At 42.1% G+C, this 22,795-nt stretch overlaps 1 protein-coding gene across 5 annotated transcripts; it reads left to right on the plus strand.

Moving 5' to 3' along the window:
- The first annotated feature begins 810 nt into the window (after positions 1-810).
- On the plus strand, positions 811-22,795 carry usp15 (ubiquitin specific peptidase 15). Of its 5 annotated transcripts, XM_028570369.1 has the most exons (22): positions 811-938; positions 1,706-1,833; positions 2,194-2,324; positions 4,731-4,857; positions 5,002-5,147; positions 6,522-6,583; positions 7,118-7,207; positions 11,998-12,145; positions 12,449-12,622; positions 13,223-13,381; positions 13,683-13,907; positions 13,986-14,069; positions 14,326-14,420; positions 14,982-15,170; positions 15,403-15,521; positions 15,694-15,969; positions 16,336-16,406; positions 17,192-17,307; positions 17,433-17,582; positions 17,927-18,030; positions 18,857-18,945; positions 21,510-22,795. In XM_028570369.1, the coding sequence occupies exons 1-22, from the start codon at positions 850-852 to the stop codon at positions 21,849-21,851; spliced, it is 3,114 nt and encodes a 1,037-aa protein (XP_028426170.1). In that variant the 5' UTR covers positions 811-849; the 3' UTR covers positions 21,852-22,795. The 5 variants fall into 5 exon arrangements, with proteins under 5 accessions (XP_028426170.1, XP_028426171.1, XP_028426175.1 ...); XM_028570370.1 differs by lacking the exon at positions 7,118-7,207; XM_028570372.1 differs by lacking the exons at positions 811-938; positions 1,706-1,833; positions 2,194-2,324 and adding an exon at positions 3,212-3,271.

Raw genomic sequence — 22,795 nt, forward strand, 5'->3', positions numbered from 1 at the left:
TTTGCATAATAAGGATGATGTTTGTGCAAATGTAACACTAAGACAGCAAAATCAGTATGGACCGCTACATGTCCATAGCGTGACCATGACCATACAAGTGTCATGTGTATCTGACGTCACTTCATGGCTACTTCGCCACATTTGTATCATATATTGTATTATCATAAACTGATTGGGAAAAGTTTTTCTTTTGTATTGACAAGAAATAAAAATGTTGTATTTCACATGACTAGACCTTGTAGTGAAAGGATATAATGTCAGTGAAAGTTATAATACTGTAGCACTGCAAAAGTCGTAGAACTAACATGACATATGCGTAGTTTCATATTTTGAACTGTAACATTATGCAACTGTACAAAGAAACTTGTAAGTATGTTTTTAAATAAACATGCAAAAATTCATGTTATCTTGAATAATTTTGCACTGGCCAGTTTTGATTATTACCTGTAAATCAGGTAAGATATTGGGACAGTTTTAGCATAAAATAAATAAATGAATACAATTCTTTATGAAATGAGACTCTGCATTTTAACCCCTTGTATTAGCCTATACACTGAACTCATACAGCACGTTAAAAATACAAAATGATATAATGCCCCTGGCTGGACAAAGAGGTGTGGAGTTGTTAAAGACTGTTTTTTAGAAGGGTACAGTTTTTTTAGACATAAAGAAACAACAATGATAGAGCAGTTTTGGAGCAGTTTTCTAGAATAATTTTACCACTGGGTGTCATGCGTTTGCTGTACTGTCGGTGAGCTGATGATTGGCTGAAACTGCAACGTCACTCTCTACGTGCCTCGGTGACGCCCCGCACTTTCCCACCATGCAGCGGGTGATGTCTGAGGAAAGATGGCGGAAGGAGGTGCGGCGGATCTGGATACCCAGAGAGGAGAGGTCGCGGCACTGTTAAAAACACAGCTAAAAAAGGGAGACACATGGTAAGACTTGAGCTGAACCCTTTTCAAAGATACCGCGTGGCCGTCGGCTGGCTCTGCCGAGGCTGTCAACGCCACGAAGGATAAGAAAGCCGAGGTGACGGGCCGTGTTGACAGTTAGCTTCGACCTAGCTAACGGGAGCCTGTCAGCTTCATGTGTGTCTGCTTGGCAGGCTAGCGGTGCTTGAGCTAACGCTATGCTGTTAACGAAGAACGATAGACCCCACACATCTTTGAACGTTAAATGTTGTATTATGATGGTTAAATGCGTTACTTCCAAATTAACATCTCCCTATTTATCTGATGACATGAACTCAGTGATGTTGCATTTATCTGATATAGTTAGCAGGCTAATAGCTAATTGGCTAGTCTACAGCACTAACGTTAAGTGGTTTGCCAGTCACAGTGGGTTCATCCGTCGACTTTGGTAGGGCGGAGTCGAAAAAGAAGCACCTGTCAAAATCACAGAGCCAGCTGGCCAGGCATGCAGCAACTTGAACTCAAGTCGGTGTCCATAGTGCTACTATTACAGCTATCAGTTTGTGTTATTTTAGCCTCTCAATGTCAGATTTGTTGAGCACTGACAGCAAGGTAGCCTTCTCCTGCCGAAGTATTCCTATTGCCACCATTTAACGTGTAAAAAATAAATAAAAGCTCTGGTTTACACCGTAAAGCTTGTTGCATGACCCTTAAACAATCGAGACTGATTAGAAGTGTCTCATCTTGCTTTATCAGAGCTGAAATTATAATACTGCTTGCCCTCTCTACAGGTACCTGGTGGACAGTCACTGGTTCAAACAGTGGAAGAAATATGTGGGATATGACAGTTGGGACAAATACCAGATGGGTGACCAGAATGTCTACCCCGGACCCGTTGATAACTCTTGTCTTCTCAGAGGTAAGACAGATAATGCTTAACCTCCTTAGACATTACATCACCATTAGGAATATATTGGAAATACTGTGTGGCACATATGGATCCCTGTGTTCAGTATAGCTTTATCATTCTGGAAGTAGTAACAAAGAGTTCAGAGGAAAAGGGTACAAAAACAACATTGTTGACAGACCCCATAGACTAGCCTTTTTTGGGGGGGTTCATAGAAAGCTCTCCAGCATACCTTTTTCTTTGTTTGTTTTGTGTCGTGTGAGACAGTCACTACAGGGTCACTGTTGTAAGTGCTTTCCCACAATGTGCTTTTCCTCCCTCTGTCTGCTTGCTTGTTTCTCAACCTTTCTCTCACCCCCTCCTTACCTCTAGATGGGGATGTGCTGGCCATCAAGGAGCACCTCATCGATGAGCTTGACTACATCCTGGTCCCCACAGATGGCTGGAATAAGCTCGTCAGCTGGTATGGATTGACAGAGAATCAGGAGCCAATTGCACGCAAGGTAAGGGTTCGGTCTTCAGCATAAGACTATGAATGGATTTCGAGGTTGAAGAATGTTCCGCTCACTGCATTGACAATAGAACCAGTAGGGCAATGAAAAAACAGCAAAGTGGTTTTCTGTGTTGCAGTTTAATGGTTGTGGTTAGTAGCTACGGTGTATAGTATGGTTTGTGTTGGGTTTAAACAGAGAAATGTGCGCTTACGGCCATTAGAGATTGGGATATCAGGAGTGCAGCCCAATTGTAATAGAAAGTTCTGTAGAGAGTTCTGTAACATAGTTAAGATAGACTAATAAAAAACGATTAAAAGTTCGTCATGACTATATTGACAGGGCTCCACTGCGGCTCATTATACAGTTTCAACAAAAAGCAAAAGTCTGGCACAAAATGTTGTTGTGTTTATTGGTTGCCTTGATTGGCCAATTAGATATGCAAAAAAATAAACTGCATAGCAGCTGGAAATGAATAAAGATAATACTGGATATGTTGGATATTTGGCTTACATGTAAAGGAAGCAACAATTATGGTGTTTTTCATTCATTTCCTTCAGATTTTCATTCATTTCTGTCAACTACAATTATTTATTTTAGGGATGATAAATACTTTCACAAACATTGTGGTACTGTAGTGTAGAGTGAAACAAACTATTGAATGGCTGTATTTGTTCAGTGGAATACTTAATGATGGCGCCTTCAACTTAACAGGACCTACGGTATCAAATCCCCACCTCAAATCTCGCTAGTCATGGCATCATGGCTGCTAGAAGAGGTTCCTACAGCTCTATCATTCTCTCTCTCTCGTTCTTTCTCCCCCCCCTTGCATTGACCCTCCCATTTTGCCATGTATGTCGTGGGACGTATCGGGTGGCCGCGAGGTTTCTATTTTCAGGCAACGATCTGGATGACTGAAAAGCTACATGGAGCGATCTACGAGACACAACATGCAGGAGGTTCATTATTAGTTTTTCCTCTTCTTTTAAACTCTTTGTTTCTTTTGAGGTGTTGTCATCCTGAGGTGCAGGGGGGACACAAGCGTTTAAAAAGGATTTAAGAGGATTGTAGTCACAGGTTTGGCGCTACGTTTCCTTCCGTTGTCCTCTTCTGGTGTGATATGCCAACACCGGCGGAGTGTGTCTGTGTGTCCTTGTTTTTTGAAGTGGAGGAATGCTGGCTGAGGTCACACTGAGAGAAGCAGCGCAGAAGCTTCTGAGAGGAGTGCGAGAGGCATAACCAGTATGGGGGGAGGGGGGTGGTTAGGGGTAAATGGTTTTGGCTCGGCTCTGGTTTGCAAAATTCTGCCAGAGTTTGGCGATGAGTTTGGCTTTTGTGCCGAGTTTACAAACACATGGGTGTTGTGTTGAGGTGTAGGATGGGCCTACCGGTGTATGGATAGGGAAGGGGTGGGGGGAGAATATGAGCCGTGTGTGTGTGTGTGTTCGTGTGTGTGTGTTTGTGTGTGTGTTCATCGGTATCGGTGAAATAAATAGACTGGGACCCCTCAGCTGTTTCCACGAGGTGCTGCTAATTTAGGCACTCTGACTCTGCTCCGATCAGATGAGTGGCAACCAGGCCAGCAGACTGTACTTTGTTAACCATGAGAAACAGAAGCTAGTAGAACCACAAAGTTACCAGACACTTTTCATTGTTTAAGACCACAAATAAATAATTAGAGAAGTAATGTAAGAGTTGTACCCTGGACTTACATGGGCTGATTACTACATACAATAGCAAGCTAACTAATTCCTGTTATTAGCACAGCAGTTGTTATCTTGTAGGGGTGCACAATTCAGAAAATGTCACGATTCAATATTGATTTTCAGGCTCATGATTCCATTCAAAATCAATTTTCGATTCAAAAACGATTTTCGATTCACAGTATGTAAATGTAGTTACTTTTCCCATGTGATTGCAGTAGACATACCCTTAAAACATTTTTTTATTATTATAAAAAATTTAAATTGATTGTTTTTGGAATTCTATGAATTGATTTTGAATCGGTAGAGCTTGAATATCCAAGCGAGTTTTTTGCACACCTCAATTATCTTGTATTTTGGCTTATCATGTACCTGTTACTGCCTGATGTTTTCAAGACCCATGCCTTTACTTGCTGCAGTCAGTTAATGTAGTCCAGATATAGCACAAAATTAATATAAAAAAAACCCTGTTAAATATTTGAAATTATCCTGAGGATTACTAGTATGTTATGCATCTTTCTCATTAGAGCCTTTTGTGTAGTAAGAATGTCATGTTTTAATACAATTTCTGCACATACTTTATGTGTGTATATATATATTTGAGATATATAATTTGAATTGAGTTCTTCACACATGCAATGTATTTGACTAATCATGGTTTCATTCAGATAATGTGGACGGTTAATAATTTCACTGTTTTTTTTTTTTTTCCCAGGTGGTGGAACAGGGTATGTTTGTGAAGCACTGCAAGGTGGAGGTGTACCTGACGGAGCTGAAGCTCTGTGAAGACAGCAACATGGACAATGTGATCACCAGACGCTTCAGTAAAGCTGACACAATAGGTAGAAAAATCTGTTGTTATTTTACTCTTCCCCACTGATAACCACACTAAGTTATTTAAGGGAAATAAATCCAAAGTTCCCTGTTTGTGGTCGAACAATAGTTAAGTCTTTTTTTGTGTGGATAATATTCACGCTTTGCTGCAGACATGATTGAGAAGGAGATGAGGAAGCTGTTCAGCATCCCTGATGAGAAAGAGACCAGGCTGTGGAACAGGTACATGAGCAACACCTTTGAGCCTCTCAACAAACCTGACAGCACCATTCAAGATGCCGGCCTCTACCAAGGACAGGTAGGGACTTTTCTAGTTTGTGTCCCTTATGTAACAGTTTGAATAGCTCTGCAGGGTTCTTTTCCAAGAGTCAGCCAAAAGAAACGATAAAAATCGTATTTGACCAAATTGACACAGAGCTGTCCAAATATGGCTTGCTATGTAGACAGTTATTATTCCTGAGCTCAGTGAAATATGCTCTAGTTTCAATTGTTTTTCAGATAGCGTTTCCTTATTTGTGCTCTCTGCCAGTGAGCCCTTTTAGGCCACAGCAGAGTGGATCTTCAGATAACCCCTATTTTTGTGCTTTGTTTGAATCCGTATTTAACAGGTTATCATGACCTGCAGAGGGCAGTCTATCTGATCTCAGTGCCACGGTCTTGATTAACTTTCTTTTTTGTGCTCAATTCTTTCTTAATTTCTCAGTGATATAATTGAAAGGCCGTATGTGGTAGTTTCATCTTTTGATGTTCTGTAGAAATTTGAGTCTCTTTACGTGGTGCTCTTGTCCTTTTTATTTTCATCATTGTGTCTACTAACTACCCAATTTCTCCTGTGGGTAAACGCAGAGCATAAACAAGGATGTTAGGCACCAAAAAACCTCGACATAGGGTTGGTTCGATCAACAAATGCAACAAAATTCAAATCTATGGTGATGGAAAACAGCAAAGCAGAATCTGATTCATACATCTATCTATTTATGTCTATGTCTGACAAGCTGAAGTTATGTTAACACAATGTGGTAAGACCGTCCAGTAATAAGATGGTTACCACTTCGAAACCCACGGTTATCGGCTGCCACGCAAACCTCTTTTTTTTTAAGCTGCTTAAACTGTGCACACACATCCTGGCATCCACCTGGCAGTGGACTAGAGCAGACACAGTCTCTATACAAGCCTAGATTAATTGAGACACCTGGCCACAATGAGCCAGCAGGCTTTAGATCGCGGGGCTGTCCCGTTCACCAGCAGCTGTTTGAGTATTGTTTAGCCTCGGACAAATCCTCACTTTGTCAAACAGTGGAAAAGATCCATCCAGCTCCCTGTCTTCACCCATTAGAAATAGCAGTAACAGGTTGTTGGTTCTACTTGTAGCTTTTAAGAAATCAATGGAAAAACACATCTGTTCCTTTGTGTCTATTTATTTCAAAAGTGTACCACTTTTGTTCTGAATAACCCATTAATTGTAGTAAAAAAAAGAAAGGAAAACAAAAAAAAAGTCATTCATCCAACTTAAGATGAATGCAACTAAACACATCTTGTTTTTGCTTGGAGTGCCGAAAGCATCTTCAATTTCAGTAGACCACAGTATGGGATGAAAAATACTTGCACGTTTGGTGTCTTTAAACTAGTGTAAGCAGATGGAGCCCTATTTTCTCTCTGCCATCTCCCACAGGTTCTCGTAATAGAGCAGAAGAGTGAGGATGGATCATGGCCCCGAGGCTCCACGGCACCCAAGTGAGTGAGCAGCACATCACCTGGCTTATATTTCGTTGTTGACTAAAGAAAAACATTACCACAAAAATAGAATTTCCACGCTGTATCCAAACCCTACTGTTGATTTACCAAAAGATTACATATATGCAGTGTATTATTGAATTGCTAAGGAATTGTTTTTTTTTTTTACTTGGTCAGTTTGAAGGGGAATAAAAGTAATATGATGTGGCACCATAATTTGTTGGAAAACTGTCTGAAACGCTTTTCAATAGCCACCTCTTTGGAAATAGCATATTTACATTTATTATTGTGTAACCTTTTTTGAAAGTTTCCCTGCCAATCCAGCACCTCATCATCTTCAAAAATATTCCTCTCTTTAGGACTTTGCCACAGTCTACCTCTTTTGCTTGCCTATAATGCTCTTTTGTTGCTCACATATCTCTCCTACTTGTTTGAATTCATCTCCGTTTTATTTGATTGACACTCGCACACCTTTCTGGAACAGCTCCTTATTTTCTCTACTCTAACTCATGATCTATTCTTTATCTTTTGAAGGTCATCTGGTGCTTCCAATCTCTCTGCTTTGCCAAAGATCTCGCCTTCATCTCTCACAAACAATCATAACAGCAGCTTCAACAGCAGGAAGTAAGGCTTAGTAGTGGGTTGAATAGCTGAGGGGGTGGGTTTGGATTGCCAACAGACAGAGATGGAGTCTGGAGTATTGCTCAGCACAAACCGTTCACATTAACCTCGCTGGAATTTCTGATCGAATTGGCTTCCTGCAGAAATTCCTCCAGAAATTCAGTCACTTCATCTATTTAGATTTTTTTGTTTTTATTTGGATCAGCCAGAAGTATCCAAGTATGAAGTTTGTCCAGCTTTGTTTTTGTACAGGTCTGTCTCTGCCTGTGGTTTGGGTTTTAAAGCTATCTTGTGATGATGCAGATTCAGCTGTAAAAGCTGATAGCAGGGAGGGGGAAGGGGTTTACGAGGGATTGATCTTTTTTGGATTTTCTCCAGACAGCAGTGCTCTCTATAAATGGCTTGCCCGTGCCTCTGGGAGCCTTACCCAGCATTTAATTATGCTAGTTGATAGTTTGCATCTGATTTTTCTACCTTACTAATTGATAGCTCTGGCTGGCTATGGCTGCATGATTATGGTTAATGTGATAACTATTTTACCCACTAATGCGCGCTACAAGGTCTTGATTTCACCCTTACTGTCTTGTACAACATTCAATCACAAACAATACTCAAATAATAAAATATAAGCAATGTATTTGGAGTGGAGTAACAAGCCTGACACACTTGGTGCACATTTGTTCACTGATTTAACACCAAGGTATATCCATAATCTACTTTTAATTAGAGATGCACCGATAGACTCGCCGGTGAGCGGAATAGGCTGGTTTTCACGTGCTCGGCCATGACCGGCAGGTCAGTCTGACATATGCCGATTTCATGCCGGTCAATGCTACAATTAACTGACAACATAAGTTATACAAGTTACAGTTCTCAAGGACGCACACACACATGGACGCGACAGCACAGTCTCTTTTTCCTTTCTCTCTGTGAAGCGCGTGTCCGCGCCATTCTCGCACATGTAGGGAACCTGGTGAATTAACCTGCAACATGTCAGCTGTTTGGAAATTCTTCAACGTGTGTGCAGAAGATAACAAGTTTGCAATATGCAACACCTGCAACGAAAAATTAGGGCGTGGAGGGACGACACCAAAAACAAAAATCAAATTTTTTTTAGTTGGACATTGGATGTGAAAAGAAGGAAATGGTTCTAACATTGCACTTTAGATGTGTGTGAATTTCCCACACCAGGAGTAATTTATATAGTTCTATTTTATAGTGATCCATTATCTGTTCAGAAAATGTTCTATGTTCTGTGCAAAATGTTCTATTAAAGAAAAGATAGAAAATAAATATTTGTGTGTGCTGTAAAGTGGTTTGAAAAAATGAAATTGGAATCGGCTAAAATCAGTATCGGCTGGCCTAACTCAAAGAAAATTGGAAATCGAAATCGGCCTAGAAAGTTGTAATCGGTGCATCTCTACTTTTAATGAATTAAATTGTTTTCATATTTAAATTTAGAAGGATTTTCCAAAGTCTGATCCATTTTTCTACTTCACTTATTGCTAAATATATATATATATCTCATTTCTCTGTCCCCCTGTCCTTATCAGCTCGGGTTCAGACCGACTTTAGCTCTGGGAGAAAAAAGCACACATTTCTGGTAGATAACTATGTTAGACGAAAGGCATATTTTGACTGTTTACCTCGCGACTGCTGCAATGAATTATAAACTTATTGTTGCCATAGTAACTTTTCAGAGTTGCTGTTTTGTGAACCCCGTGTTAGCATTTGATAAGCCTCCAAACTCATGGATCTGTTACTCAAAACTGGATCAAAACAGTCCTGGATCTTATTATGTATGTAATTACAAGCACTGTACTATTTGGCTATACTTTGCACAGACTCCTATTATCTCAAAAACCAACATATCTTTTGTTAGTAGTTCAAACTGTTTTCAGATCCTTTCGATTCTTACTTCTTTATTTTACTGCCCACATCGCCACCTTTACTCTCATTTTTCAGTTTCATGACACATGTCGCACATTCAGCTCGCTTTTCCAACATTGGGCTCCCTGAGTCATTTTGCTCTCTAACATCAGGAGAACAAATAAAGTTATTGTTAATTATTAAAAAAAAGAATATCACAGTATATAATTAATCATGCAGCTCAGGCTACATTTTCTAAAGCTTTGCCATTCTTTACCATCTTAACATACGAGGCAGAGGTAAAGCAAGTATGTGGTCAAATCACAGAGACATCTCAAATATCAACCAGTCTGGATTTCCTGCTATGACAAAATGCTTTACAGTTCACTTTCTTTTCAACTTTCAGTTTCTGTTCCCTGAAAATGTCCCTGTAGCCTAGATTAAGGTTTGTTGCTAAAGCACTGGGCCCTAGAGGCTCTGTCAGCCCTCTGCTAGAGAGCACTGCTCGACTGTGGGTGGTAGACTTTACTGTGTAGTAGACTTTACTGTCCCCTCCTTTCACCTCGTGTGTGATTTACTGCATGCTGGAGTGTGTCCGTGTTTGTGCGTCTTAGATAAACACTGCATTGTCTTTTTTTGTTACTGTAGGAATGTAGAAATAATAGCCACAAGCTAGGCCACCCTGAAAAATCAATATTGATAAAGGAGGAGGGTGTTGAAGAGAACTGAGCCTGTCCTTCCTACACTCACTGAATAAAAAGAATATCTCTTGTTTTTCAGTACACTATACAATACTGCCCTGTACTTGAATTTGAAAGTATACACAGTATCGAGTTACAGCTCTGCTTTATATTGTTTGATAGCAGTGGCATCTTTCTCTGCACAGAGTGGGTGACTTGGGGAAATTGGATCTTCACTCCCAGCAGCTCTCCTGTCCCTGATTCACTGGAGTGCCAGAGCTGTCGTTTCCTCTGAATTATGCATGGGCCCCTCTTCTTTCTCTTATGAAGCGTTCCCGCATTACATAACACGCCTTTTTGATTTTGCGGTTTGGGTCTGGTCGGTTTAGCCTCGGTAGCGATGCTCTGTAACAGCATAAGTTTCATTGTCTTGCGAGGCGGTGTTCCCTGATATTGGCAGGCAGTTTCTCTCTCCTTGGGTCTCTTTTACCTCTCCTCTCCCCTGAGCTCATTGCGATGCACACGTTCTGCAGTCTAAGTGACCTTCAAGAATACATTTCATCTGCTCCTGCTCCCCTCATTGCCTGCCTTCACACACACGCATACCAGCCCCTGTGATGAAACTAGCCCTTTCTTTTGTTTATTTTTTTAGACCCTCCCCTTTTTAAAAGCTCTCATACAGACAGCCATGGCATATTAAAGAGGATGAAACAGGGAGTGTCAAAGTGTGTTTGAAGGGTGCTAACAATGTCATGGGGTGTAACTCAACAGGGAGGGGGGGGGGGGAGGAGAAATGAGAGCACAATTTATGTGTTAGTGTGTAATGTAATGCGTGAAAGAGCGTAATAAAAGTGGATAAATGGTGTGTCGGCATGAGTTAATGTGTGTGTATGTGCGTTAGAGAGAGAGATACTAAGAGAGTCAGGCATGTGAATACTGCAGCCTCAGCTGGATGCAGTGGATCAGCTGCTCCCTCCGTCCCCATCTTATTTCTCTTGTGTCACCCCCCCCAACCTTCCTCTACTGTCCGCCCCTCCCCGCTACACTCTCTCTCTCTCTCTCTCTCTCTCTCTCTCTCTCTCTCTGTCTCTGTGCACCTCTAGCTTCGGTAGCAGTAGTCTTGAGCATCCTTGCTGCTGCCGATGCTGCTATAAATATCTGCCGGTAGCCGTAGAGCAGCAGAGAGCAGCAGGCAGGCCGGAGGGAGGAGCAGAAGACAAGAGGACAGGACAGGACAGGACAGCACAGGACAGAGGGAAGGGATCTGAGGCAAAGAGGATAACAAGATGACAGGCGGTCAAGCTCGGAAAAGAAGAAGGGTGGAGAAGAGAAGAGGGGAGCTCTTTAGTTAGCTTTAAAAAAAAGAGGAAGAGTGTGTGTTTTTGTGTGTTAATGCGTTCTGTGGTTTGATTGTTGACCTGGCTGGACTTGGAAGTCAAATTTAGTTCTACACTTGATTTTTGGACTATATCCAAACAAGCTACTGGAGCTGCACTGGGTTGAGCCGAGTTAATATTAGGACTCAACAGTGGAGACTGGAGCTGGACCTTCCTTCCCCGGCCTCTAAAAAAACAGGCTTTGCATGCGCTGGACCCAAACCGAACCCCATCCGAACTCCATCCAGGCTGTTGCACGTTGAGTTTTGTGCGGACATGCGGGCCGGCATGGGCCGGGGCGGGGCTGAGATGCCATGCTCCTGTGTTGCTGGTGGTGCCTGAGGCCTGAGGCGGTGGAGCTGGACAGCAGGAGGGTGGACCACCGTGTGCTGAACTGCGAGGCCAGTGCCTCCACCGCCATCACAGCTGTCTCCCTTGACCAGTGGGAGCCAGAAACGACCAACACTGCCTTGCAGCCCTCCCAGAGGTCTGCTAATTGCTGCAGTTGGGGATGCCTAGCTTTAAACTCTCTCTGATTGCCTAGGAAGCCTGAGAGTCTTTTTCAGGGGGGCTCATAGGTTTGAATAGTAGGTTGGTCTTTGGTTGAAGAGGAAATAGTGGAAATTGAAGCTGTATATTTGCCTGGTGGTGTTTTTAATGTATTGTGTATTAACAACTTGATCCTGTTTTAAAAACCGTATATTCCCGTTAACCTAACATAGATGTAACGGTTAGACATATATTCGTACAATAAGATGGTTAACATTTTCTTTTTTTTCCCTTTTTTTATTAGCTTGTATCATTTTGGCAAACGCTATCCAACTCTTTATAACCAGTCTGTCTGTGATTTTGTATGTTTATTGCACAGCGTGAAGAATTCAAGCTATGGTCTACCATCCTACCACCCCTACAGCAACAGCTATGACTACTCAGACCAGAGCAGGCAAAGCGAGCGCTCCGGCCTCTGTGGACTCTCCAACCTGGGAAACACTTGCTTCATGAACTCTGCTGTGCAGGTAACTGCATGCTTTCAGGGAACTCAACACAGTCTAGAAAAGTATGGAAAGTTATTCTGTTTTTTTTCCCCGTGTCTAGAAGAATTTATGTATTTATATATTAATGTATGTATACATGCCAAGGAGTGTTGAAGGGGTTCTGAAGGCTTGTGGTAGCCAAACACTCAACTCATTTTTCTAAATTCTTGTTATATTTAATTTTGTTTTAAAAAAAGCATAAGAATAAAAAAAAAAAGATTTTGCAAAGAGCCTAAATCCATCCTCTGCTGATTATTGTCCTCTCCTGCTTTTGTGCCCCCTCAGTGTTTAAGCAATATCCCTCCACTGACGGAGTACTTCCTCAAAGACAAGTTCACAGAGGAGCTGAATGAGGACAACCCGCTGGGCATGAAGGGGGAGATCGCCAGAGTCTACGCTGAGCTTATCAAGCAGCTGTGGTCGGGCAAATTCAGCTACGTCACCCCAAGGCCTTTCAAGGTGACTACCTGGAAAAACTTTAGTAAAAAAATTGTAAAATTCTTTTAAGCAGTTTTATAAGTTGGGTTTACCTCCAAAACAGTGCACTGCTTATACATTTTTGGAAAGGAGTGCTGTAAAAGTGCTATCATTGTGTCACCCACAGTAAGGCAGTTGGAGCAGTAAGCAAATGTATGTCTTTGGAGTATAAACCCTACTATCATAACTGCTCTGAAAGATACAAACGCACAAGTAGGCAAGGAGCAGACCACTGAATGGCCTAACACACTAGTGTAAAAGCTTGGTGAGTGAAGGGTTTTAAAGTGCAGTTGGCACCAGTTTTGAATCCTCAAAATATTACATTTAACAGTTTGAAAATGGCCATGTTGATATCGGTAGTTTGGGTGCAGGCTTGCATACAACTGTGGGGGCTAAATCGATGGTGATGAAGTGTTAAACACTAAAACCGATGGCCAAGAAAGAACGAGTATGTTAAATTTGTCTAAGAATGGACTGACTTTCATTTTATCGATTTCTAATATTGAGCAGAAAGTATCCTAGTTCTTCTGTTTTTGCGCCTCTCCCCATGTCTTTTCTTTTCATGTGTTTTCTGTCCTCCAGACCCAGGTGGGCCGCTTTGCCCCACAGTTCTCGGGCTACCAACAGCAGGACTCTCATGAGCTGCTGGCCTTTCTCCTGGACGGCCTTCACGAAGACTTGAACCGCATCAGGAAAAAGCCGTACATCCAGCTGAAGGACGCTAACGGCAGGCCTGATAAGGTGAGATAATAATGGCTCTGAAAATGTGTTAAATTGTCTCCAGATCTTAAAGTGTACATAGCTGGCCAAACCTATTCAAAAAAATGATGACAAATAAGTGATGTATATATCTTTTTTTAGGTTAATTTGCAGATGTGCAATCAGTTATTCTGTCCTAGAGAATGCCATCCTGAATTAGCACATCTCCTACTTTTTTTTCAAGTTATGTTTTATTCAGATTTGTGTTTATCTATATTTTTCACATTTTTAGATCTTACATTATTTGTATTAGCTAGTTTTGTCTTGTGCCGTTTTATCTCAGGTGGTGGCGGAGGAGGCGTGGGAGAACCACATCAAGAGAAACGACTCCATCATTGTGGACATCTTCCACGGGCTTTTCAAGTCCACCCTGGTGTGTCCTGTGTGCGCCAAGGTCTCTGTGACTTTTGATCCTTTCTGCTACTTGACCCTGCCCCTGCCCATGAAGAAGGAGCGGACACTGGAGGTTTATCTGGTCAGACTGGACCCTCTGGCCAAACCCACACAGGTAACATGCAATGCACCTGAACAGCACCGAGTGTCCTACCCTGATATTATGATTTCACGTGATGTGTTTCTGTTTCAGTACAAGCTGACCGTGCCGAAGGTGGGCTACATCTCTGACCTGTGTACCTCCCTCTCCAACCTGTCTGGGGTGCCTGCTGAGAAGGTATAAACATCACAGTAAGCTCTGCTCTGGGCAGTGATAGTCTCCTCAGACAGAATGCTCTATCCCCTTTTAAACTGTCCCTGCCCTCCCAGCTTCAGCAGCTAGTGGGGAAAGATCTTGTATCCTTTTCCGTTTCAGAGCTGTTGAAAATCTTAAGTCTGCTAATACTAAATAGCATTAGGATTTAGTTCATATATCAGTTTACCCTGCCTACATTTCCTAAGAGTCTTCTGACTACTTTTCTCGTTTCCCCTAGATGATTGTAACTGACATCTACAACCACCGTTTCCATCGGATCTTCGCCACCAACGAGAACCTCAGCAGCATCATGGAGAGAGATGATATCTATGTGTGAGTGCCAAACTCCGTTATCTAAAGTTTAAAACAGCATCTAAAGTCTGACAAAATTAAAGTGTCTGGCCTTTGTTTACCACATTTAAAAAAAAGCCTAGATTTTAGCCTAGTCTTACTTAACAGCTTTATTTATTGGTTTGATGCCTTCCTAGATACATATCTATTGGCTTATTTGAAGCTAATGTTCTTCTATGTGATTTGTGTTTTTTTCATGGTTGAATGCACTTGGATGTTTCACTTGGAGGCAGCCACATCTGGCTGTGGATGTTTTGCCTGATGTGTTTAGGATTGTGGTTGACTTTGAAGGACTTGCTTTTTCAGTTGTTTTATATTTCTAGTGTTTTTGTGTATTTTGTGTTTGTATGTACTGTATGTGTGGTTGTACTGCAGTCTATCTTGGCCAGGACACTCTTGAAAAAGAGATTTTTAATCTCAATGAGTCTCTTCCTGGTTAAATAAAGGTAAAATAAAATAAATAAACTTGTTGGAAGTCGCTTGGTATAAAAACGTGTAGCACATTCAGTGTGACTTCAAAACTGACCTCGCTTCTTTCGGCAGATTTGAGTTGGCGGTGAACCGGGTGGAGGACACAGACCACGTAGTGATCCCAGTGCACCTGAGGGAGAAGTACAAACAGTCGGGCTACAACCACACCAGCACGCCGCTGTTCGGACAGCCCTTCCTCCTCGCCGTCCCGAGAACCCTCAGTGAAGACAAACTCTACAACATGCTGCTCCTGCGCCTCTGGTGCGTTCATTTGTCTCTGTGTTTGATCGGATAGCCATTATCGAAGATTCACACAAGCCTAATGCTGGTCACCTTTGATGTCAGCTGATAAGGCTGTCTTGTCTACAAAACACTTTGGCAGGCAATCAAGAAGCAATTAGATAAACTGTAGAAGAAGTAATTTAGCTTGTGAGCTTGTCTTTTTTAAAAAAAAAGTAAGTCGCTGTGAATAAAAGTGGTTTTGTGTTTGCAGCCGGTTTGTGCGATCTTCAGTAGAGGAGGATGAAGAGGATTGTGAAGAGACACCGCCTTCCAAACCACACACTGTCAACGGTAACGCCACTAATGGACTTTTGGAGGAGGGGTCGCCGAGTGAGTGCACAAACACCCATAAACTCAGACATGTTACAGTCAGATACTTTACCTGTAAAAGTTTTGACCTTTCCAAATGTTTCACTGTATTTAAGCCCTTTGCTATTTAAAGTCATTATTCTTTAGAGGCAGCCAAGGTGCTTTTTAAAATGTTTTTCTGTCTTCCCGTCAGGCGAGATGGAGACCGATGAGCAGGACGACGAGTCCAGTCAGGATCAGGAGCTGCCCTCTGAGAACGACAACAGCCAGTCAGAGGACTCTGTGGACAACGAACTGGAGAACGGTGTGGTTGGTCCACAGAACTCCACCAAAGGCCAGCAGACGGCCGGACACAACCGAAAGAGACTTTTTACATTCCAGTTCAATAACATGGGAAAAACAGACTTTACCCTCATCAAGGAGGACACCAGGCAGATCCGCTTTGACGAGGGACACCTCCGACTCAGTGGTAGGAACCGGAGTAAAGCAGGGAATAAGTGAAGAATCCATTTTGGGAAGAGAACAAATCCTCACATAATATCATCAAGAGAAATATCTTCAAGAAAAATATCTTCAGACTCATCGTTTAGTAGCCGATCATTTAAATAGTTATTTATCAAGTGTTATTGGAACTAGGTATTCACATTTTTCAAATGGTGGATATCTTAATTTGCATTTATGATCTCGCCACAGAAAAGCAAATTAATCATGTTGTAAGCACCAAAATAAATGACCCTGTAGATGCATGGATGAAATAACAGTCTGATTGATGATGATAGTAAAAATGAATGATGACTCGTAAGATTTGTGTATCTTTAATTTTAATTTTTTACAGACCGCTCTTATCTCTCCTTGGACTGGGAACCGGAGATGAAGAAGAAGTACTTTGATGAGACCGTTGTCGAGGTAAAGCCAATATCGGAAGACGTTCTCTGATATTCAACTTTAGTGTTAAGAGCGGCTGGTGCACTTTTTAGCATGCGCGCCGTGCAGTGTAGAACAAGTGCAGTCTGCCATCCTGTTACAAAATATGGCAGGGTGACCCAGACAGGAGCAGCAGGAAGTCCTGGTAACAAGCACGCCTGGTTTTGTAATCAAAAGGTCACAGATTTGCAGCAGCCACTGCATCCTTTAAAAAATGGTGTTAAACCCCCACCTTGCTGACTACCAGATGTGATAAATAAGCTAAGTTTGTGTCTGAAATGATTATGCTGCATTGTTCTCTTTTCTGCCTCATAGATTTTAATAACATCATTTAAATAACTACATATTCACTCTCTATCCATGCACTAAACCTGTTATGTAAAAAAAAAAAAAGGTTTTAGCTATCTTAATACCTTTGGTATTTTGTAACCTGGACCCTCTTGCCCATGTTTTAATGTCGTAAGTGACTAATGGGAACAACAATTTTTGAAATTGGTCCAGAATAGAACGAGAGTGCTTCAGCCAGCAGCGCTCTCGCTGGAGGAGATGTCTCGCTAAGGAAGATATGTCTCGCTAATCCTATAGGGCAATTACGCACTGTCATTATACGTCCACTAAAAGTGCTTCTTTTTTTTGCCACTGATAGGCTAAGATTGTTGTTAAAAGGTGTCTTAACACCTTTATGCAAAGGACTCTACAGAGAAATAAGATGTTTTTCTTTACCTTTCACCTAATCCTGTCCGTTTTGTATTGTGTCTAACGTGCAGGACTTTGACAAGCATGAGAGCATGGAGTACAAGCCTCAGAAGAAGGCTTTCTTCAAGCTAAAGGACTGCATTGAACTTTTTACTACAAAGGAAAAACTGGGAGCAGAGGACCCGTGGTAAGAAGCGCGCAGCACAATTGAAACGAGTTACAAGCAGGAGGTGACCCCACCTATCAGCCGAACGCTGCAACACGTGAGGTCAACAGCATTTGCTAACATGCAATGTGCATCCTGTCTCATAGGTACTGTCCAAACTGTAAGCAGCACCAACAGGCCACTAAGAAGCTGGACCTGTGGTGTCTGCCGCCGGTGCTGGTGGTCCATCTGAAACGCTTCTCCTACAGTCGTTACATGAGGGATAAACTGGACTCCCTTGTTGATTTCCCTCTCAGGTACACACACACACACACACACACACACACACACACACACACACACACACACACACACACACACACACACACAAGATCACTGCAGCATAACACTGCATTTTCAGCAGTGTATCCATTGTCTTTTACTTCACCTACATACAGTATATGCATACCCACAGTATAAACATATGGATGAATACTCTCCTGTACGTTAAGGATGTCATTACAAACACACCCTATGATTTCCTTCAGTAAAATAAGCTCCATTTGAAGGGTTTCAAACCTGATGATTTGTCTGCCTCCACAGTTTGCACTTACATGTCAAATGCTGACTTGCAGTACACTATGTGATGTGTTTCCTGCAGAGACCTGGACATGTCCGAGTTCCTGATCAACCCCAATGCTGGGCCCTGTCGCTATGACCTCATTGCTGTGTCCAACCACTACGGCGGGATGGGTGGAGGCCACTGTAAGATTCACCACACAGATCACTGAGCATGGTTCATCTTCCCTTTCCTATCATAGCTATGTGTTCCTTTATGCACTTAAGCGACATGCTGCGCAAATATAGTATTCATCATATGCCTGAAACTCATTGATTGCAGCAGGCTAACAAGCTTGATGTAAACATCAGTCATGATTGGTGTTATTCCTTGTCAAACAGAGCTTTGTTTGACTCCCCGCAGGCATTACAGCGGGGATACGCAGCGCTGCATTTTTTAAGTTTGCTGTAAGGGCTTCTTGCCTTGATTTCTGTTGAGTTTGCATTGTCATTCTGTTATAATTATCAGCAACCCTATGCTTGTGTTATGGTACAGTGTTTTGAATATGCTTTTCACTGTAGTCACAGCCGGAGTTTTCAACGTGAGTGCACTTGTTACTCTCACCCCTATTTTCCACCGGGCGCGTCTGCGCTGCGTTCCAGGGCGCGTTGCGGCCCCCGCGAGAAATTTGGAACCCATGATCAGATTTGAAACCAAATCATCCAAACAATTCCAAACGATTCCAATAAAGAAACGATTCAGATGGAATCGTAATTTTTGAAACTATTCCAAGTAGGAATCAGTTCTCGATGCCCAACCCTAGTCGTGGGCTCTGTAACAAAATGCCAAGAAATGTATCTTTATGTTATAAAATCTTGTATAATTGCCTTTTGGAATCGAATATGCAGGAGCTCCAAGCAAATGGCAGACACAGTTCACTTAGCAAAGTGTTTTATCAAAGAAACGAGTACGAGTGCAGAATGGAAAACCTGTGTAATACTAGATTCTTGTCATTAATCTCGGCCTGCTCAGATACGGCTTACGCCAAGAACAAAGACGACGGAAAGTGGTACAACTATGACGACAGCAGCGTGTCTCCTGCCAACGAAGATCAAATAGTGGTGAGTGTCCTCATTGGCAAAAGCCAGACAACAGTACATACTGACTATCTATTCATTAAAGGCAGTTTTGCTGGACACAAACTAGAACGGTTCATTTCATCAAAGTAATGCTCTTCTTAAGTTGTCACCAATTGGGATTAATTATTACATTGCTGATCTCTCAAAGACATTCGACCATGCTGATGCTTCCAGTGAGAGCACTAATAAGGAACTTTTTTTTTTTTTCTGGGGTTGTGGGTATTTTGTTGCCATTACTGTTCTTGGACAGTTCTTGATATACAGTAATTGGCACATATAAACAGCTCAGTGATTCAGCTAAGAGAGCCAAACAATGTGAAGCCTCATTAAGATGTGTTGGCAGTGCGGGGTGTTGAGAAAGTTCGTAGGGGGCTTTTACACCGTACTACCCACTGACGATTCCACTAGACATACAGTACATTAGTTTGTCAGGTTCACACAGCACAATCACAGCTAAATCTGTTTAAATGACTTCCACCTACTGCTGTTTGGAAAATGTGTTAAGAGTCCATAAACTCCTTAAAGGAACACACAGACTTATTGGGACTTTAGCTTATTCACCGTATCCCCCAGAGTTAGATAAGTCCATACATACCCTTCTCATCTCTGTGCGTGTTGTAACTCTGTCCGGCGCACCCACCGCTAGCTTAGCCTAGCACAGATCCTGGAGGTAACCGGCTTAATAAGACCTACAGATTGGCATGGGGAACTTTCCATAAAATCATCTCTCAATGCAAATCAAACCAGCTATTAGGCTAACTGAAATAAAACCATGCCAATCTCTAGGTATGGTGAAGGGCATGTGATGATGTGGGGCTATTTGAATTCCAAAGGCCAAGGGAACTTTATCAGGATGCATAGTGTCCTGGATCCATGAAATAACTGGCCTTTAAAAATAAAAATCTGCCTGCCTCCATGGGAATTTAACATAGGGGTGTACTCACTTTTGTTTAATTAATGGCTGTGTGTTGAGTTATTTTGAGGGGACAGCACATTTACGCCGTTATACATGCTGTACACTTAATACTTTTACATTGTAGCAAAGTGTAATTTCTTCAGTGTTCAATTTCTTTCTTCAGTGAAATATTTACTAAAATGTGAGGGGTGTACTCACTTTTGTGAGATACTGTATATAAACTGGGAACTATAATATATTCTCAGAAAGGCGAAGCACTGCTACTTCTGTTACTTGGGCGGAGTGATATGCATGCAGCACCTGAGAAGCCCCGAGCAGAGAGTAGCAATGCTTCGCCTTTCTGAGAATATAGTTCCCAGTTTGTATACGGTTAGAAGATGGCTGTGTCTCATGTGACCTTGTTATTTGTACACGCTGTGACTATACAAGTTATAACACGCACGGAGATGAGAAGGGTATGTATGGACTTATCTAACTCTGGGGGTTACGGTGAATAAGCTAAAGTCCCAATAAGTCGGCGTGTTCCTTTTAAGGAAAGCGTGTGCGCCTTGTATTTATTTAATGGTTAATTCATTTGGAGGTTTGTCAGTCATAATGCAGTTTTGCCAATAAGAAAGTTGAGGAGGTTGAAGGGTAGGGCCGGTGATATTTTTCGCTATTGTAAACCGATCCAATGAACAGACCTAAGCTAATAACGTGTTAGTCTGTCTCAGAATACTTCCACTTTCAGTACGGTTGCTGATGTGTGCGATTTAATAGTTTTTGGACAACAATGGAGCTCTATGACACAGAGGAAAAAACTACTGTATATCAGGCTTGTTAGTACGACCAACTCCTTTTTTTTGTTTTGATACAATATTAAAAAAATATATAGAATATCGCCAGACTAATCCTTTAACTTTTCCTTCACGGACTGATTAGTCATCATTTGTTCAACCAATTAGAATTTAGGAGGTGTGGTGTAATTGGTAGCGATGCTGCGTTGCTGTGTGGAGAGGAATCCGCCGACACTGTTTCTTTAGGAGGTTTATTTACATGGAAGAAATCAGCATCATTTGACAAGCCCTGCAGAGCTCGGAGAGGACCTGTTTTCCCAATTCTCCAGTGGTCACTCTGACTTTCTTTGTTTGAACATGGTATATATTCTATAATGTGTGTAACATAGATGGGGGAGGAAACAATACTTTGACCAATGGCTATCATCCTTTTGGAACCAAGCCAACAAGGGAATCCCTAATTCTTTCCAGATGTTTCCAGAGAAGTGTCCAGCAAATGTAGGCTAAAGTTCATACGAGTTTCTTTGTTACCAAAAACTTAAGACAAAGTTTATAAAAGGTCCGTTAGAAGTCCAGATACTACAGAGGTATTCCTATAGTAGGTTTGTCTTGGAAATAATGTCCACCAACAGAGCTCTTGGGGCAGGCTGTAATTAATGCTGCATCCTTTTGGCGCGTTATCGAAGGCTTAAAGAATTGCATGGTCATGTTATTAGAAGTTAGAATGCAAAATGTAAAGTGTTGACGCAAGTTAAAAAGCGCATTCTGTATGAAAACAAAGCCACAGCAGTGAGTTTTTTTTTTTTTTTTTTTTTGTAGTCATCTAACTTTGGTACTTGCCATCTTTCATTCAGTCCAAAGCAGGCTACGTGCTGTTCTACCAGCGCCAGGACACGGTGAAAGGCACCGGCTACTTCGCTCTCGACCGCGAGGAAGAGGAAGAGGAGGAGGAGGATGAGGAGGAAGGAGAAGATGAGGAGAACGAAGGCGAGGAGAGACGGGAGAGAAAGGCCGCCTCCTCTGCTCAGGGCTCGTCCGCCGCCGGTGCCGCCATCGCCTCCAACTCCGACGCAGCTCAGAGTGACGAGGAGGACCCGAACGAGAACCGGCGCAGGAAGAACGACAACGAGCAGGGAGATGAAGAGGAGGAAGGGGAGCAGGCGCCCAATCGAGACGTCACCATGAAAACCAACTGAGGCAAAGCGAGGACATGAACAAAACGGAGAGAGAGAGACTAGGATCTTTCCATCCAAAGCCATATGGACACACAGCATGGCAGCGGGCGCCACCAGTCCCACCCAGCGGCTCGGACTCGGCCGCTCCACAGGCTGAGCCGCTGCGGGGGTGGCGGCTGTTAGGTCAGGGAGCTGTCGTGGTACGCAACTCTAAGAAATCAGGGCCCTTCTCTGTGGTTGGATCACTGTGTGTGTGTGTGTGTATATGTGTGTAAGGTGTGTGTGTGTGAGAGTGTGTCGCCACGTTCATTCGCTTAGGATTTGCTCACCTGCTCTCTGATAAGAGTCGATGAACAACATTTGGGATGGGGTTAGAGGCGTCACAGTACCGCGGTGTAGCGCTCTTAATCGCTCTCTGCTTTTTGTGTTCCTTTTTGATTTTTTTTTTTTTTTTTTTTTTATATATATTTTTTGAAAGCAATGCATTGTTGGCATATCATTTTATTATCATTTAGACCTTGTAAATATTTTAGACACTGAATTATATCAGGTTTTCATGATGCGCTGAAACATTTTGAACTTGCACAATCACCAACCCTCCACCTTTTTTTTTTTTTTTATGTATTATTGCCAGACATACTGCAATTGTTTAACAATAACGTCTCTCAGATGGCTTTTCTCACGTAAAAAGCTTAAGAAGCTGCCTTTTATTAAGCTAGGGGTGAGACACGTGTAGATTCTAGACTTAACATAGAGAAGTGATGCTCATAATTGGATTTATAAAATGTCGTACAGCCAAACTGTCCTAGCTTTGTGCTGCTGCTGCTACTGCTGTGATCTTGCATTTTTAGACAGATTATTAGCGTATCGGCATGAACCATAGCGATTTAAGGTCCTGCCTTTGTTGTCCCTCTCTCTGGTCTCTTCTCTGTTGATCATTTATATTTCCGAAAACCTAAAATAAA

The sequence above is a fragment of the Perca flavescens genome, chromosome 23 (genome assembly GCF_004354835.1).
Source record: "Perca flavescens isolate YP-PL-M2 chromosome 23, PFLA_1.0, whole genome shotgun sequence".
Taxonomy (NCBI): Eukaryota; Metazoa; Chordata; class Actinopteri; order Perciformes; family Percidae; genus Perca; species Perca flavescens.